Source organism: Manis javanica, chromosome 1, assembly GCF_040802235.1.
Source record: "Manis javanica isolate MJ-LG chromosome 1, MJ_LKY, whole genome shotgun sequence".
In the NCBI taxonomy this organism is placed as follows: domain Eukaryota; kingdom Metazoa; phylum Chordata; class Mammalia; order Pholidota; family Manidae; genus Manis; species Manis javanica.
Window position 1 is genome coordinate 231,345,612 of NC_133156.1, and position 19,755 is coordinate 231,365,366.

The 19,755-nt window shown below is 38.8% G+C and overlaps 1 protein-coding gene across 2 annotated transcripts in view; it reads left to right on the forward strand.

Moving 5' to 3' along the window:
• NBAS (NBAS subunit of NRZ tethering complex) overlaps positions 1 to 19,755 on the forward strand; it is a 331,046-nt gene that overhangs the window by 128,884 nt on the left and 182,407 nt on the right. For both annotated transcript variants that reach the window (XM_073216361.1, XM_037026472.2), the window contains exons 23-25: positions 5,072 to 5,225; positions 14,075 to 14,260; positions 15,703 to 15,876. In XM_073216361.1, the coding sequence (XP_073072462.1) occupies positions 5,072 to 5,225; positions 14,075 to 14,260; positions 15,703 to 15,876 (514 nt within the window). The remainder of the gene's footprint in view (positions 1 to 5,071; positions 5,226 to 14,074; positions 14,261 to 15,702; positions 15,877 to 19,755) is intronic.

A 19,755-nucleotide genomic window follows, 5' to 3' on the forward strand; every position in this document is an offset into this window, starting at 1 on the left:
CGTGCAGTTTTGTTCTTGATTCAGTTCTAATTTTCGTTTTAATAAGACGTAACCTGGGAAAGCCTGAGAATGTGGAGGCATCCACTACTGCAGAAGAGGGCGGGAGATGAGGGTGGGGCTGAATGTCCATGTGAGGAGCGTTTGAATCTCTTTATCCCTCACTTCTCAAAGGCAGGTGTATAAGCCTGCACTGTTTGTCTTCCCATATTTTCCCATATGAGATCAGAGGTTTATTTTTTTTGACTTACGAATTGAGCCTGTAGACTGATCCAGAAAGCCTCTAGATTCCTGGACATTGGGCACAGCACAGGGTAATGGTGGAATGGTGGGGTTGAAAATCTGGGCATTTAGTGAAAATTTTTGTCCTGAGTGTTGAACTTTTGCTTCCCTTTCCCCTCCCTGCTTCCAGAATGCAGGCATGTTTTCCAAGTAGAAGTTTAGAGATTTCTTTTCTAAAGAAATGGAATAGCCTCTGAAAAGAGGCCTCTAGGTACTGAGAGATGTTCCTAAAAGATTAACGCACTACCGGGTCACAGTGAAGCCAACAAATGAAAAGGTCTTTCCCCACTTGTACAGCTCCCTGGACATCTGAGGATTGACTCCAGCAGGCAGACCAGTTGGACAGGAAAGGCAAACAAACTGAGAGAGAACATGGCAGAGATCATGCCAAAGAAAACTTCAAAACTGTAATTAATTTGTCCAGGAGATAAGAGAAGATACTGCATTTGTGAAATAGCAATAGGATTTTATAAAACAGGAATGGAGAACTAGGAGAACTTTGGAAAATCAAAAAATAATAAGTAGTACATAAAAATTTAGGTAGAAGATAGAAGATAAAAGCAAAGACTTTTCTAGAGATTAGAATAAAAAGAGAGCAAAGATTAAAAACAAGTTTACTATTCAGATTACAGGCATTCTAAAAAGAGATGACATAGATAATAGAGTGTTAAATTATAAGAAATAATTTGAGCCTATTACTTAGAACTGAAGCTTAATGAATTTTCAGATTGAAATGTCCACTGTACTAAAGCATGTCACCAAGGCTTTCTAGAGTATCACGGATGAAGTCTTCCAGAGAGAAAAACATGTCACATAAAAAGAATATTGGTCTCAGACATCTCCAGGAGAAGACTAGAAGCTGGAAGACAATGGAGCAATCCTTTCAAACTATTGAAGGCTATAATACTTTCCATCTAGACTTTTATATCTAATTAAAATCATCAATCAGGTATCTTATAAAATTAACAACCATGTACATTCTCATTTCAGGAAGCCATTATAGGGTGTGTTTTATTAAAATGAGGGAGTAAATTGAAGGGAAAGAAAAAAGTCATTGGATTCAGAAAAGGGTTCTAGCAGACGCAGTAGTGGACGGAAGGCCCTGGGTGGGCACATAGCCAACACAGACTAAGCTGGGTTTCTTGGTAAAATTTAAAAATAGAACTGATATATTATTTGATGTATTTGGCCATTTGGAAAATACTTTTATGTTTTGCTATTAATAAATCTTTAGAGAATATGGAAAAGATTGCAATGGATACATCTAAGTAATGGGAGGGATGGGAGGACAATAGGAAGTTGTTAACTCTAGGAAACAGAGTGTTCAAGAAGAGGAAAAGTTATCCTAGTGGTGGGCCGCCTGGCTCAGCAGAAGGCACCGTCACATAATCATATGATATGATTAGTCATTAATCCAAATTGTGATATATATCCGTAATGGGAGGAAAAGGCATAGGGGAAGTAGATGGTTGTGGCTACGCCAGCTAAATCTTAAGGAGATAAATCAGGAAACTGTCACAAACACACATTGTTCAGATACGTGGAGGAGAGGTCAGGAAGACGGCTGAAAGACTTGAGCACGGTGTAGAGGATGGTGGCAGCGGGCACTGTGTATGGGATTGCTGGCTTTTTATCTGATATGAGTCTTTTCATGCTTTTGGATTATTGAAAATGTGTGTATGTAACAGTCTATCTGATAAATGATAAATAAAAGCCCTGACCAGTAATGTGATCACTGCCAGTGAAATTTGGAAGTGCCTTTTATGTTGGTGGTTTCCTTTGTATCTGGCATTTTTGATACCTGAGTTGATATCTGAGTTAATAAAATACGTAACATTTAGTTACCTTTTTCACTCCAGTAGGTTTTAGTGTAATAGCAATCGAATGTCCTGTGTTTTTGCTATTATTCTCTTTTTAAAAATTAATTTTAATTTTAATTTTTTATCAAAGTTGTATTTATTTGCAAATAGAGTTAAGATTTTCTTCAAAGCTTGTTAAAAAAAAATCAAAACTCACAGCCCTTTGTTCCTCTTCCCCCATATCCTGCTTTCCAGCAACAACTACTTTTAATTCTTTTAGATGATTGTTTTGATGTTTACTCCATGTCTTTGGAGTAGCAATGATACAGCTACTTGTTGACTTTTCAGTTCTGGCCATTACCTGTTGGCTTCCTAGAATGGAAGATAATGGCTTAGTTTCTTTTTATTCTGTGTACCCCACTCCTCCTTGAGGGTTTATGTTATACATGGCTCCCCCACCCCCTCACTCCCTTTTAAAGATCTTTTACTGTCATTTTGGATTTTCAGAAGAAAGTAGAGCTTAATGGCTTGGTATTTATCAGCCATGTTTAACTAGCAGTCCTCACGCACCAATTGTAATGAGAGGATGAAGAAGTAGATATATTGAAGAAGGTGGGAGGTTGATGCCATGGATATGGTGGTAGGAAAGATTTGCTGATCTTGTTGACAACAGGTTCTCTCTGTTTAAGATGGTGTTTTTGACAGAGTAGCCCTGGCAGAGCACCTGACCCACTCATCTGATACTTTTCCTTTCTCCTAAGCCTGGGCCTTTTTATGGTCCTACCAAGTAGTTAAAAGGAATGATTGGCATTTCTGCTCCCACAAACCACAGCAAACTGAACTGTAAGCAAAGTTTGCTGTGATGGAACTCCTAAAACTATCAAAATGAAAAGCCAGGAAAAAGTTTGATGGAGGACAAGATGCTTTTGAAGATGATAGAAATTTTCAGTAGTACAGGCATATCCTGTTGCTTATTTAATTAGTGTCTGTCCCCTGTTAGAGTCAAGAATATTGAAGAAAAGCAGATGCTGTACTTATGAAGTATGTAATCCAGCAGGAGAGATGGTGCTGCTGTAAATTACTAATGTGCTGAGTGCTAGGAAGGAGAAGTGCAGGGGGCCTGGGGGCCAATAATAGGGAGACCTTACCTTGGTAGAGGGCAAGGAAGATTTTCCTGGGGAGGTGATGTAGAATCTGAGATTGGAAGGGTGAACAGGATCCAGCTCAGTGGAGGGGAATTTGGAAATGCGAGGAGCAGGTGTTCTAAGCAGGAAGGACATGTTGGAAGGCTCGAGGCAAGGCCCCCTTCAAGGTCTGAAAGTAGGACAAGTATTGTTGAAGTATATAGGACACAAGTGAGCTTGGCACCAAAATGAGGCTAGTAGGCATGGGATGATGTAATTAGGTTTCTGTTTTAAAACTGTTACTTGAAGATACCATGAATTTAGTTTTGATGTTGCATTTGAAGTGCCTGTGAAATAGCTGAGAGCAAATAGCAGGAAAGTTTTGGAGCTTCTAAGTGAAGTCTGGGTTAGGAGGCTAATATGGTAGGTATCACATTTTGGTAATTTATATAGTAGAGTCGAAGGCAAGACCTAGAGAGAATGTAGAGTGAGAAGAGAGAGCTGGACTAAGCCTTTGGAAGGGCTAGTCATGAATGGCTGGCTGGGGCAGGAGATTGCAGTAAAGAGGACTGAAAAGGGACAGTGGGAAAGATGTGCAAGGTCAGGCAGTGTGCTGGGCTGCAGTGGGAGGGGCACGGTTCTGGAAGCACAGCGATTAAGTTCTGAGGAGGAAATAAGGTAAGGACTGAAAAAAATATGAGAGGAACTCAGTTCTCATGGGTATTTTTCCCTGCTGGAATGAGAGCTTTAAAGGAAGTCATGTGACTTTTTGTGGCAATGATGTGGAAAATCACTGGACAGAACATCATGTCAATTGTGAGACTAATTAAGTAAAGGGTTACCAATGACAAGCACGGTAGGTTACCTAAGACATCTGACTTAAAAGTCCAGTATTTATGTGCTTGGGTCTGGTCATATATTACATATGTTATAATAATATATATGATATATTACACATATATTATACTAATTCCAGTAAAAATAATACCCATAAATAGAAATGAAAGTGTTCTTTGTGTCCTTGTATTTTGAATATTCATAACAGTTACAGCACCTGTCATTTACTGCCAGCTTACTTTGATGAATGTCCCTAGTGGAACACAGCATTTCCCCATGTCTCTCTGAAGTATCTTATTTTTTTTTCCTTTTTTGGTCCTTAACTGTCGAATGCAGTTGGCCAGGATCACCCTAGAAGAACTCCTAGTTGGTGATCCCTACTATGTTAGTCCTGTGTGCATTACTCTAAATGTGTCTTTTTCACTTCTGCTGGTGAGGGGTATAGTTTCATATTTTGCTAATGTCAGTGCACTTCTATGCTGCTGACAGTTATTAAACGTACATTATCAACATAAATAAGGCTTTCTTTTATAAATAAGGCTTTCCTTTATAAATAAGGCTTTCCTTCATTTTGATTACATTTCCTTCATTTTTATCAATATGATATGGAAAACAAGGTTTCTTAATTTATATTTGATTTGGAATCACTTGAGAGTGATTTTCCTAAACTAGGCATGGCTGACCATCAAAGGTAATTATGATTTAGGAGGTCTGTGGTAAGCAGTCAGCCATGTGCATTTTGTAACAGCTTCCCAGGATGATTTTGATTTTGCTAATCCTTATTTGATTTATTTGTGGCATAGTTATTTTGATTTGTTGAGTTTGATTTTTTTAACTGGGATAACTAACAGGAAAATAAGCATCCCCAAAATGTCCCATTTGTCTTATAAGTGCACATACATATAGGAAACATACACACAAATACACCCACCCCCACACACATATCCCTCTCTCTGTAACCACTCTTTCCCGGTCTCTGTCCCTGTTTCTTTCATTCTAATCATTACTTATTGTTCCTTTTTTGCTTTGCAGACTAGTGGTGGAGCCAAGTCTCCAAGAAGAAAGTGAATTCTTATATGCTGCACAGCCTGAGTTACTGAGGTACAGGACACCTCAGCTGGCAGTGGAGAAGGTGATGGACTGGTATCAGACCAGAGCAGAGGAAATAGAGCATCATGCTCGACAGGTGAGTGGAAAATGACAGCCGCTGCCCAGGGCTGCCACGGTGCTGTTTTGGGGCCTTAGGATTCAGTGCATGTAGTGGCTGCTGACAGTGGTGCCAGAGAGCATGTGTACAGTTTGCAAAGGATCAAATGAATATTTCTTACTACCTTTGTTGATTTATCCTTTGCCTTAGAAGCTTTTTCTGGCTTTTTTGGGGGGCTGGGGATTCTTAAAGAACAAATACATACAAGATAAGTTGTTCTAAATTTTTCATTAAAATGTAAGCTGCAAAATAGAGTACATACTATCTCAGATTTTCCATATATTTTTAATAGGCTTAATACCATATTAATGTAAAAGATTGTGTCAACCTACAAATGCTTGATTAGTCTTCTGTATTATTGCAGTAATTGAGTTGACCGTTACTTTGCTTTCAGGAACCCTGTTTGAGGTTTTGTTTCAAATGTTTTCCTTAAGTCCTAGCCTAATTTCCCCTAGTTCCTGTGTGCCTTTGATTGATTTGTGGCATAGTTCTTTTGATTTTTTGTCCGTTCTAAGTGGGAAATTGGGAGAACTAATAGGAAAATAAATTAAGCATCCAAAAAAAATGTCCCATTTATCTTGTAAGTGTGCACGTACATACAGGAAACACACACACATATGTACATAATATGCATAACAACTGCATCAGAAATGGGGGTGGAAGAGAGAGGTGAGGATTGTGCAGAAGCTTAGGATATCTGAACACTAATCTTGACTCTTCCACTAACAAACCTTGTGACTGTGGACCTGCTATTTATCTTTTTTTTACCTTTTATGTACCTTGGTTTTATCACGAGGTCACCAGAGTCAATGAGAGCAAGGAAAATATACAAGGGAGAACATTACAAATTGTGCTAATTGAGTGTTTTGCTGTGTAAACAATAGTTGTCTTCATCTGAGAGAACAGAAGTTGGCAATTCAGAGCCAAAAATGGCAGAGTGTACTTGGATATCTCATTCAGGGTCTGGCCAGTGGATGGCTTGCTTTCTACTTACAGTCTTGGTTATGGACCACCTACCTATACCACCCTCAAGTTTTTATTTGACAGCAGTGATTATGAGGGGTCTGATGAGCAGCAGTACTGCTGGAAGGAATATGTACCCCTTTGTTTAAATTTCCACATACTGTATTTGGCCATACCTCCATTTGATAGCTTTCTTGAATTTCTACTTAACCTGCTTCCTATTTTTGGTGTTCATAGAATTGAAGATGAATTATTTGATGGAACTGACAGGAATGTTGTAGACCAAACTTACTGAGCGATGGCCAAAAATATTTATGATTGACTTTCTGGGCTTTTAAATATCGATAAAGGAGCAAAGGAATTTGAAAATGTTTAGAATCCTAAGATATAGAGTAAAAAGAATCTCTGGAGATTATCTAGTTTAATTCTGTGTTACTAATAGATAAGCTAAGGTCCACAAAGAGGGAAGTGACAACTTGCTTAGGGACGCACAGTGACAGAACAGACAAATGCCAGGTATGATATTACAGAGTGCAAATAAAAATGAACAATTACACAAATCATAATACTTGAGAACAAGATGTATTAATCTAAAAAAAGTGGTTCTCAATTCTTAGATCCCCAGTATCTTTCTTGTAGCAAACATTCTGTAAAGCTTCCTTATCCTGATATGAAAATCACAGATATATCTTATTTACAGAAATAATTTCCAAAAACGTACTGTAAGAACTTAACTGCAATATATAAGATAAGTTAAATATGTAAATGTTTGGTCGTAACTGCAACATTAGGAAGTAGAGTCAGTGAGAAATCACTTTGAATAAAATAGCTGAAATTGCAGATTAAGGTATGTTTATTGTTGGGTTAAATAGCACAAACTGCTGTCTGGGATGTGAACAACTCATGGTAAAAATTCTTAACATAACAAAGTAAAATCTTCTCTTGATTATGTAGTAGCTGCATTCCAGGAGAATTCTGTGTAAATTAAGCCATACAAAAAAGAATTGTGTGTAATGTTAAACGAACTTGAGATCTAGACTGACAATTGTTACTGGGTTTTTCAGGATGTTTGAAAGATTGGCAGGAATCAGGACAAGCTGGTTGTGTGGAACTGCCCTGTACACAGTGAGGCATCCAGCATTCCTTCCCCCACTTAGTGTCAGTAGCTGCCACTGATTCTTGCCATGGGCAGAAATGCCTTCTCAGATTTCTAGAACGCCCCCTGGCGGACAGTTCTGCTCTCACTGACAACTGTGGCCTTAGATTAGTATCTTGCATCTGGAAATGACCAGTTCAAATTGGTCACCCTAAGCAAAGACATTATTTTTAATACAGGAGAAACTCAATTGGTAATAACTGATGGAAAACTCCTGGTTGAGCCAGTGTGGCAGGTTGTTGTACAGGTAAGTTTAGGTTGTATAAAATGTATCTAGACATGTTTTAAGATTCCAGTGGTGGCATATGAGTAACAAGAGTTTTACAAATGCATGTGATTAAATAGTGTCTCTTGCTAACCAGATAAAGGATTCTATTTGGACTAGTTTTGTCTAAGCACTTTGTGGTTTCCTAGTTGAACTAGATACAGCTTTTCAAGAATAAGGAGCAAAGTGTGTGTATGTATGTATTTATATGTACTTAAAAAAGCCCTGATTTCTAGGTAGTTCTGTCATTTGAGCTAGTAATGAGAATTCAGAAATTTCTCATGTCTCTGTACAAAGTGCTAGGCATCCAGCCTCATGCATATCCAAAATCAGTAAGAACTCCCCAATTTATAGTGTTTAAATATTTTGAAATCCAAGTTTCAATCATTATTCAGCTTTAAACAACAAAAAAAACCCAACAGTAACAAAAAGAAAAAGAGCCACACTGGAATGTGAAATACATTACCGTTTTTTTATACTTGTTTATTAATTTATTTATTTTACTGTATTTTTAGATGAGTTTTAGGTTTATAGAAAAATTAAGTAGAAAGTAGAGTTTCTATGTAGTCTCTCTCACCTCTTCACTACCCTCCAGTTATCCCTGTTGTAACACCTTGCATTTGAATGTTACATTTGTTACCATCAGTGAACCAAGATGTCTCTTAGTAGGCCAATGGATAGATAAACATTGGTAAAACCACACAATGGACTATTTATTCAGTGCTAAAAAGACAGGACCTACTGAGCCACGAAAAGACATGGAGGTACCTTAAATGCAAATTACTGAGAGAAAGCAGCCCGTCTGAAAGGCTGTGTCCTGCCTGTATGATTCCAGCTATGTGACATTCTGGGGGAGGCAAACTAAGGAGACAGTGAGAACGTCACTCGTTGCCAGTTTGATGGGTGGAGGAAGGGATGAATAGGCGGAGCACAGAGGAGTTTTGAGGCAGTGAAACTACTCCGTGTGGTCCCATAATGATGGACACATTTGTCCAAAACCATAGATGTACAACACCCAGAGTGAACGGACCCCGCTGTGCACTGTAGACACTGGGTGATTATGATGTGTCAGTATAGGTGTGTTGATTGCAACAAGCATATCACTCTGGTGGAGGATGTTGGTGATGTGAGAAGTTGTATGTATGTGGGAATGGGTTTTTTGGGAAATTGCTGTACTTTCTGCACATTTTTGCTGTTAACCTAAACTCTAAAAAAGTGCTAAAAAAACTATAGTGCTTTCTGAAATTTAAGTTTTTTTAATAGTCTAGCAATTATTCCTAGACAGACATGTTGAAGTCTTTTTTTTAGTAATTAGGTATAATTATAAAGAAAAGCAAGCTTGAGGTGCTTTCTTTAGCTGCCTTGTATTCTTCATCTCTATTTAAAAACATTTCCAATAGACATGTTGTTCTTTAGCTTCATTTGATGTATTGACACTTCATGTGGCTTATGCTACAATCAAAGTGATATCTAGCATAGTGTTATCCTTTTCATTTTTAGAGATTTAATTGATGTGAAACTTCTTTTTCCTTAGTACCTGCAGATGCCATTAATAGAACTTGTTTGTTGGTTTAGAAAAATGGGTAGAGTGGTGACATATACCTATTAAAGACTTGGGATACATGGTATAATTCTTAAGTTGTGTTAGAGCCTATTTTGATTTAATGTGTCAAAACTTTGATTTGAAAAAATTTTTACTTCAGTAAGTATTTGGAAAAGCAACAAAGTTTAGGTTGATAATAGATGAAGCTGGATCATAAAATTGGTGAGGATATTACAAATTGCTAATGTGCTATGTGTTCAAACTATAGCACCAAAATTTTTTTTCTCAATTAAGCTATCATTAATATAGAATCTTACGAAGGTTTTATATGAGCAACATTGTGGTTTCAACATTCATCTATATTATCAAGTCCCCTGCCACCCCATTGCAATCACTGTTCCTCAATGTAGTAAGATGCTAGAGTCATTACTTGTCTTCTCTGGGATATACTGCCTTTCCCGTCACCTACCTATATTGCGTGTGCTAATTATAATGCCCCTTAATCCCTTTCTCCCTCCCTTTCCACCCACCCTCCTCAGCCCCTTCCCTTTGATAACTGCTAGTCCCTTCTTGGAGTCTGTGAGTCTGCTGCTGTTTTTTATTCTTTCAGTTATTATACTCCACAAATGAGTGAAATCATTTGGTACTTGTCTTTCTCTGCCTGGTTTATTTCACTGAGCATAATACCCTCTAGCTCCATCCATGTTGTTGCAAATGGAAGGATTTGTTTTCTTCTTATGGCCGACTATTACTGCATTGTGTATATATACCACATTTTCTTTATCCATTTATCTACTGATAGACACTTAGGTTGCTTCCATATCTTGGCTATTGTTAAGTAGTGCTGCAAAAACATAGAGGTGCATATGTCTTTTTCAGTCAGGGATCTTGTTTCCTTTGGGTAAATTCTTAGGAGTGGAATTCCTGGGTCAAATGGTATTTCTACTTTTAGTTTTATGAGGAACCTCCATATTGCTTTCCACAGTGGTTGAACTAATTTACATTCCCACCAACAGTGTAGGAGGGTTCCCCTTTTTCTGCATCCTCACCAGTATTTGTTGTTCCTTGTCTTTTCGATATTAGTCATCCTAACTGGTGTGACGTGATATCTCATTGTGGTTTTAATTTGCATTTCCCTGATAATTAGCGATGTGGAGCATCTTTTCATGTGCCTGTTAGCCATCTGGATTTCTTCTTTGGAGAAGTGTCTGTTCATATTCTCTGCCCATTTTTTAATCGGGTTATTTGCTTTTTGGGTGTTGAGGTATGTGAGCTCTTTATATATTTTGGATGTTAACCCCTTATCTGATAGGTCATTTATGAATATATTCTCCCATACCATAGGATGCCTTTATGTTCTGCTGATGGTGTCCTTTGCTGTACAGAAGCTTTTTAGTTTGATGTAGTGCCATTTGTTCATTTTTGCTTTTATTTCCCTTGCCTGAGATGTGTTCAGGAAAAAGTTGCTCTTGTTTGTATTCAAGAGAGTTTTGCCTGTGTTTTCTTCTATAAGTTTTATGGTTTCATGACTTACATTCAGATCTTTGATCCATTTTGGGTTTACTTTTGTGTATGGAGTTAGACAATAATCCAGTTTCATTCTCTTGCATGTAGCTGTCCAGTTTTTCCAGCACCAGTTGTTAAAGAGGCTGTCATTCCCCCACTGTATATCCATTGCTCCTTTATCGTATATTAATTGGCCGTATATATGTGGGTTTATATCTGGGCTCTCTATTCTCTGCCATTGATGCATGGATCTATTCTTGTGCCTGTACCAAATTATTTTGATTACTGTGGCTTTGTAGTAGAGCTTGAAGTTAGGGAGAGTAATCCCCCCAGCTTTGTTCTTCCTTATCAGGATTGCTTTGGCTATTCAGGGTCTTTTGTGGTTCTCTATAAATATTAGGACTGTTTGCTTTAGTTCATTGAAGAATGCTGTTGGTATTTTGATAGAGATTGCATTGAATCTGTGGAATGCTTTAAGTAAGATGGCCATTTTGACAATATTAAATTTTCCTATCCATGAGCATGAGATGTATTTCCATTTATTGATATCACCTTAAATTTCTCTCCTGAGTGTCTTATAGTTTTCAGGGTATAGGTCTTTTATCTCTTTGGTTAGGTTTATTCCTAGGTATATTATTCTTTTTGATGCAATTGTGAATGGAATTGTTTTTCTGATTTCTCTTTCTGCTAGTTCATCATTAGTGTATAGGAATGCAACAGATTTCTGTGTATTAATTTTGTATCCTGCAACTTTGCTGAATTCAGTTATTCTACTATTCTTGGGGTGGATTCTTTAGGTTTTTATGTACAATATCATGTCCTTTGCAAACAGGGACAGTTGAACTTTTTCCTTACCAATATTGATGCCTTTTATTTGTTTTTGATGTCTGACTACCATGGCTAGGACCTTCAGTAGTATGTTATGTAAAAGTGGTGAGAGTGGGCATCCTTGTCTTGTTCCTGATCTTACCAAGTTGTGTTTTATGCATCATTTTCTGTATGCTTTCTGAAAATTCACCTGAATTGTTGCACAGACAGATGTATCTTTTCAGACATGAACAGTATTTCCTATGACTATGCATTAGGTAGAAAACATTTATCTGTTGGAGTATTACCAGATCACTCCTGTTTGGCTTCATGACTTACCTACCTATAGTTTCCCCCCTTACATTTATTCCCAATTCAAGATGCATTTCTTCTTTTTCCTTCATCTTTACCTGTCAATCCCTGGGCCTTAGAAGGGCTTTCAGGTTTTTACCATGAAGTGTCATCCTTTAATATTGGTTTTAAAAATATTTATGTGTTTTTAATTACATGGCTGCTCCCTTTCCCTCTCTTTACTCCCCACTACCTCCTCATCATTCACAGAAAGTGTTTTTACCTTGTGTTTCATGAGCATTTGAGAAATCACTTCCATTTGCCTTTACTCTTTCCAGCTTTTCCCTGAGGAAGAGGTCTGTGCTGCCTTCTAGCTACTTTCTTTCTGTACCTGTGCCCTGGAGTCCACACTCCCATTGCTCAGGAGTGTTCGGTGAAGTCATCTATTCTCTCTCTCCTGTATCTTCAACCTCTGCTGTGTCTATTCACTCTCCCACTGCCCTTTTTTTGACATAAAGTTCAAATCACTCCTATTTTATTTAAAAAAAAAATGGTGAGCATCAGAATCTCCCTGGCTTCTGTTGTGGCCACCTCCCATCACAGCTCAGCTGGAAAACAGTCACTCTGCTGTTTGTAATCACTTCCTCAATGTGTGTTTACTCCTCAGTCTGTGGAGTCTGGCTGCCCCCCACCATCCCAGACCACTGTACTGGGCGGCACTGGTGAGGCCCCCAGTGTGCCCGTTAACGTCCCCTTCGCTGGTTAGTGCGCAGCGTCGTCCCTTGACACTGCTGCGTCCTCTCCCTGCAATCTCGTCTTCTTAGGCTTGTGTACCACTATTCCTGTTTTTCTATTTCCTTATCTTAGCCATTCATGTTAGGCCCCTCTGTGTGGCTCCAGTTCTTTGGTTTGTCCCTTAAATATTGCTTTATGCAGGATGTCACTCTTAGTCACTTGTAGAGGGTCTGCAGTTCTCCTGGCTTGTCTGCCTATTTTCAGTCTGGTCCATTCATAATACATCGCTCTTATTTCATTCCTCATTCCATAAGAACAGAGTATTCTTTCCAAAGTGTATAAATCTATTTATGACATGCCTCATTTGAAAATCCTTTGGTGGTATTTGTATTTCATTATAAACTGCAATTTCCTTAGCATAGCAAACAACGTTCTTTATTATTCGGCCACTCCCCACTACTCCAGCCGTGTTTCTCGTTGCCTCGTTTGGTAACTTCTTTTTGGTCTTGAGGAACTGATCATACTTTCACAAACCATTATTCATCTCTGCCTTCTGTGCTACCCCGCCCTTCTTCCTTCTTCACCTGCTAATGTCCACTGATTCTTTAAAGCACATTTCATGTGTTCCCCCTTTTGGGAACCTTTGTGACACTCAGGTTGGGTGAGCACCCTGTTCTTTGAGATTCCCATCGTCCCAATCATCCTTACTCTATTTCAGTCTTTTATTTACCAGCTTGTGTTTCCTGCGAGATGGACAGATCTTTGAAGGAAGAGACCTACCTCATCTTACTCAGTTTTATATTCTCAACAACTTGAATATGCTCAATTTATAGTAGGTCATCAATAAATAATTGTTAGTCTAGTTGCAGTGCTCTAAGTAAAGTGTAGTATGAGACACCGTGGGGTAAGGCCACGTTAGATGATTTTTGCCATCAGTCAGAAAATGTGACTTCATAAACCTGATCAAGAGATAGGAGTTAGATTGCTGTGTACTGAACATTCATAGGAAAGTCATTCTTCATTTTGGTCTAAGTGAAGTCTCAATACTTGAATAGAGTCAGAGAAAATGTCTACCAGAGTTAATCATTTAGCAATTATTTTTTGAATGCCTTTTAAAAAGGGGCACTGTGGAAGAATAGGTGCTGAACAGGAATATATAAAAGCAAAACTTTCTTTTTGGGGCAGAATGATGTAGTGAAAATAGGATTAATTTGTCAGTATTTCTAATTAGCTACAGGCATGCTTTTTTCCTGCTTGTTAATGTTGTGAGAATTAAATAGACAAATATATGTAAAACTGCTCTTAAACTGTAATGTTCTGTGAATTTCAGATGGTTGTCTTTCTTTTATTTATCTTCAGTATTTCTTACTGATGTTTTGATTCTTTTGAAACAGTTTGATCTGGTAAAGAGCTCCAATGTTTTTGTAGTCAATAAAACGTGTTACTGATGGTGTGATTTTATATAAAGTGATTGTAAGAATTAGATTCCATACTGGAAGATTTTACTTAGAACATATGTAAGATACAATACTCAGAGACTTACTGTCACTTTTCCATTTTAGATTGACTGTGCGCTCTCACTGATTCGACTTGGAATGGAGCGGAATATTCCTGGTTTGCTGGTTCTGTGTGATAATTTGGTTACTCTGGAAGCGTTGGTTTATGAAGCAGGCTGTGACTTGACACTAACCTTGAAAGAACTCCAGCAGATGAAAGACATTGAAAAACTAAGATTACTGATGAACAGTGTAGGTTTTATTTTTAATTTTAAGCATTCCCTGTGTACTTTGACTAAGGTGTGCCTCAGAACCAAATACGAAATGTCCTCCAAACCTGAGAAGTTAGTCATAACAGAAAGCTTTTTGATTAAAAAAAAAATCATACTTATGGCTCATTTATCGAAGGCATCCAGAACTGTTGTGGCTGTTTTTGTACCGAGATTGCTGTTTGTTCACACTCATCCCTGTATCACCTCTTTTTTCTCTTCTGCCGGGCATATTTCTAACCTAGGCAGTCATCCTAATGATCATGTTTCTAGTCTTTCACCGTTTTAAAATTTCCAACTACTTAGATATTTCAAGGGCTTAACAAAAAGCTGAGTGTTGTGTGAAGAAAACATCTTGGCATCAGGGTTTATGCTTGGGGGAATTTGCCCAGCCATTCTTAGATGATTCTTGGGTTACCCTGGGAAGAAAGTACACACCCCAAAGTTAGGACCAGCTCTCCCCTGAGCCCACTGATCAGAGAGTCACCTTGCAGCCCAGAAGGATGGGTGTCGGGGTGCTGGCTGCAGCTGATGCTCTTGGACAGACTGGCTGAAAGGGGCTGGTAAGGGTGGGGGCCCGGCTGCCCGATGTGCTCTCTTCTTCCTTGACTCGTCTTTGTCCAACTACTTCTTTTCCACCCTCATTTCTTGTTCCCTCTCATCACCCTCCTCCCTCTTCTCAATCCCCACTTTCTCTCCATCTTGCACCACCTCCCCTTTCTCTTCTGTATTCATTTGTTTTCCTGAGATTGCAGTACCCAGTGAAAATTGATTTGTGTTATATGGAAGAAACCTCTTAAGAGATGCAGGTGTATCCCCTGGAGGTAACTAATAAAAGTATAATTTCAGAAATAATGAGTAAAATTATACTTGGTTTTATGAAGGTGCATGTAAAGGGGCAAAACACGAAGAAGAAAAGGGAGAGTGGTTCTGGGATTTTAAAAGGTGAAACTCTCCTCAAGTGCCTCCTTTCTAAGAGCTTCTTTATGCTCATCTGTCTCTGTCTCCACTTTTTTCTGTTTCACAGTTTTTCTCAGTCTGTGGTCTCTTTCTGACTGTTCACACCCCCTACCCCTCCACACACTTGTGGGATAGAATCTCTCTTTGGCCTGGAAGCCCTCATGACGTGGTGGTGGTAGTAGTGTGATTGCCTTGCTGAGCTGGGCTCAGGCTGTGTGGGGCCCCAGAGTGATCATGGCCTTGCATGGAGGGGCCTCGGTGCTGTCACTGCCATCGGCTCGTCAAGCCCCCAGCACAAGGTGATGGTCCTGCATCGCCTGCCTGTGGGGACCGAACTGGAGTCTGTCGTAGAAACTGCTAGGTTTTCACGGTTTAACGTTAGACTGATTTTCTGTGAGCTTTAGAACTTGTTGTCTAGGATAATCAGGCATTTATGTGTTTGTTTTTGGTTAATTATATTTTCAGTGTTCTGAGGACAAGTATGTGACGAGTGCCTACCAATGGATGGTTCCCTTTCTTCATCGGTGTGAGAAACAATCTCCTGGTGTGGCTAATGAATTATTAAAAGAATATTTGGTAACTTTAGCTAAAGGGGACTTAAAATTTCCCTTGAAGATATTTCAGCATTCCAAACCAGATGTAAGTAGAAACTAACTTCTTAAAAATCTCTTCACTTTTTCCCCTGCAGAATTAGGTCTTATTGATCGAGTTTTTAAAATAGACTTGCAAGTAATTTCCCTTTAAATAAAAGAGAAAATGGTTATTGTTTTATTCCTTAAAAATGTTTCAACACACCCATCAAAGTTTATAACATTTTTGGAAGTTTATAAATTATGTTTATTTTTGATCAGTTTATTCCAAACTTTGATTGTCTATTATATTTTGGAAAACTAGTAGTACCAAAAAGACTAAAGTTGGTAGGTATTGAATTTTTACTGTAGGCAGGCACTTTACAAGTGTTAACTCATTTAATGCTTACAAAAATCCTATGAAGTAGATATGTTTATTATACTAATATTATAGGAAAAGAAAATCATGATAATGTGTGATTAGGCAGTTGCCCAGGGTCATACAGTAAGGAGTTCAAACGTAAGTACTCTAATTTCACAGTTATATTCTTAACCATTATTGCTTTACTGTAACACCAATAGAAAAAAAGATTTCTGCCCTTGAGGACCTTCAGAATATTTATGAAAATCCTTAGGGTCTCTCAAGGAGTGCTTACAATTATTCTTAACTCTTTTATTTGCTTAAGCCTCATATTTATATCTCTGTATTTCTGTAGGATTCAACCTATTGTTCAGATTTGCTGGTGGAAAGTCATTTTGTTAAATGCAGCCTACCTTTTGCAGATAACCTCTTAATTTAGCCATAGATCAAATATACTCTTTTGCGTGAGAGAGTGGGTCTCCCTCCACTGGGGGGGTCGTAGGCGGGATGGGGTAGTCACTCGGGGCCCTTTCAGGCTCCTTGCAACCCCAAATTCCAGCACAGCGCGTCTCCTTGCCCTGGGCCTGGCTAGCGATCTGAAGGCTTCTGAGACGCGTGGTCACAGACGAGGATAATCAAGATAAAGTGGAAAGCATTGTGTAGTTAATCTTACATGTTTTTTTGGTTTCTGGAAGGGTTGTCTGTCAGAAATACATCTGTTCATTGGTAATTGAAAATTTACCATCCTGTGTGCAGTTGTCACTTAAATTTCTGATTTTAAATTTTGGGCAGTTTACTGTGAGCCAAGGTGGGGGGTGCTTTTGACAGCAAAATGCTATGTGAGAAGCAGAATGGATTGACTATCAATGTTTAATGAGGAAGAAAGAGGTGGTTTTGAATTCTTTCCAGTAATCTTGTTTGTGATACTTGTTTCTTACAGAGTCTTGTAAATCCTTTGTATCTCCTCAGCTTTCTGTTGCTTTTACTTGGCAGTTTAGCATGTGTCTTTTGAATAAAACCTATAGCCATTTGGCTTTGTGGAAATAGGACCACAGCGAAGCAGAGGCAGGGAGCGGCGTTGCCGGGCCCCGCGTTTCCCAGCCGCCCTCTGTGTTCCGTCAGCGGTGCGTTTCCACAGCACAGATGTGGTCGTGTCCTGACCTGTGGGAAACCTCCGGTGGCTTACTGGCGCCTCCAGGGAAATGATGAGAGCTCTGGGTGGCTAGGAAGGCTCCTCGTGGTCTGCCTCCTCCCCTCCCCGAGTGCTCTAGTCCGTCCCCCTACACTCACCTCCCAACCTCTTCACCCTGTCAGGTTCTTTCATGCCTCTGTGTTTTTATAGGCTGTTTCCTTTGTTTGGAATGGTCAGCCTCCCTTTCCCTCACTTAACAAATATCTACCCACCCTTCAGATCCAGCTCTCAAAGATTCCTTCTGCTGTGAAACCTTCCATGGCTTATCTGTGCTACAGCAGTCTTGGCCCCGCCTCTTTAATAACCCATGTCACGCAGCGATGTGATTATTTGTTCATATGTTTGTCTCTCCGTCCTGTTCCTGCTACGTTCTCTTTGTCTTCTGTAGTTACCCTTGAGATAGTAAGACAGGAATAGTGGAAATAAGAAAAGATGTGTCTTACGCATATAAAGTTCAACATTTTGTAGGGAGTCTAACAGGGCAAGAATGAAAAATGTCTCAAAAATTTGACCATTTTGATTCATGTGCACAGTGGATCGTATTAAGAAAGATACGCTGAATGGCATAAAAAGGTAACAAAAAATAGCATAGGAATACAGACAAGAAAAAGATTTATGTGAGAGTAGTATGAGGATTTGTTCATTGGACCAGCATTTACCAAGCATATGCAAGAGACTGGAAATCTGGGAAAGTCCAATTGAAGTGAAAGCCAGTTGGAGATATAACTGGATTTTTAGGGAAATTTTAGATAAGGCAAGACTAAGTTCACGAGAACGCATTCCACGTAGGAGTAGAATAAGGCAAGGAGACATAATCAGATGAATAACATGTTTAGATGAAGGCAAGTGATTTAACTTCAGTGAAGTTAAACTTTGTGGAGAAAGGTAATGGTTCATGTGACCAGAAAGGTGGGTTGGCACCGGGCCATGAAGAAGCTTGAGTGGAAGGCCAGAAGTCTATTCTTTACCTTCCACACTGAAGGACTATTGAAGGGTTTTCAACAGATTTTAAACTTACACAATCAAATATGGACTCTAGAACATTGACACTTTGAAGTGACGCTTTAATGCCTCGGAGGGAAAGATAGGAGGCAGAGGAGATCAAGGAAAACATCAGGGACATTGGCTTCTGCTTTAGTTGGTTTCCCAAATAGTTCCTTGGATGAAACTGGTTTCAGCTTTTCACCTTCCTGCCATGCTTTCCTACCACAAATGAGTCCATTACCATGTTTTTTTCTCAGTCTTTCATTTTTCCAGTGTGTGAAATTCTGCAGGTTTACAACTTACATTGCTGAGCTGAGCTCTGTATCCAGTTGCCTGCGCTTGAATCCTCACCTGCCCACGGCCGGCTCTGGGCCTTGAGCAAGTTATTTGTCCTTTCAGTGCCTGAGTTTTCCCTTTATGTGAAATTGAAATAATACTAGTACTAACCTTGCTGGATGGTTTGAGGATTTATAAACTAATGCAGGTAAAGCATTTAGAAACAGGAGCTGGCACACAGTAGGAAACCAGGAAGAATTAGCTATTTCAATTTAATAATACTTTCATTGTGCTCTGCTTGTCCCTATTTCACTAGTTTGTCACTTTGCAACCTTGGATGACTCTTTGTCAAATGTTGATATCAAATTAATGGTTTATTTTTTTCTTAACACATTGAAGAAATGTATATTGATTCCTTTAATCCCACTACTTTAGAAAACTTTATTTCCCTGGTGGCCTTGCATATTCCTTCCTTGCATCCATTGATGTGATTTTTCTACTGAGAAAATGGCTTTGTTTGGCAGCTTCTCTCCATCACTTTTCTGTTTTGTGAATTTCTACTAAAATGTTGAAAACCAGTAGATCTTTATTACAGAAATTATTTTGTTGAAAGGGCTCTAAAAAATAGTTTGAAACTTTTTGGTTTCTATGATGTTACTGTAAGCATTCTACATGTATATATTTGCTTAATCTTCACAGTAATGTTATTATGAAGATGTAAATATTCCAGTTGTATAGATGAGAAAAATAAGGCACACATCTGTTATTTTATTTTATTTTTTTTTTAATTTTTAAGTTTTTTGAAGAACATTATGTTTACTAGGCTCTCCCCTACCCCAAGTCCCCCCCACAAACCCCATTACCGTCACTGTCCATCAGCATAGTAAGATGTTGTAGAATCACTACTTGTCTTCTCTGTGTTGCAAAGCCCTCCCCTTTCCCCCACCCCCCACATTATACATGCTAATCATAATAACCCCTTTCTTCTTCCCCACCTCTATCTCTCCCTATCCTCCCATTCTCCCCAGTTTCTTTCCCTTTGGTACCTGTTAGTCCATTCTTGGGTTCTGTGATTCTGCTGCTGTTTTGTTCCTTCAGTTTTTCTTTTGTTCTTATACTCCACAGATGAGTGAAAT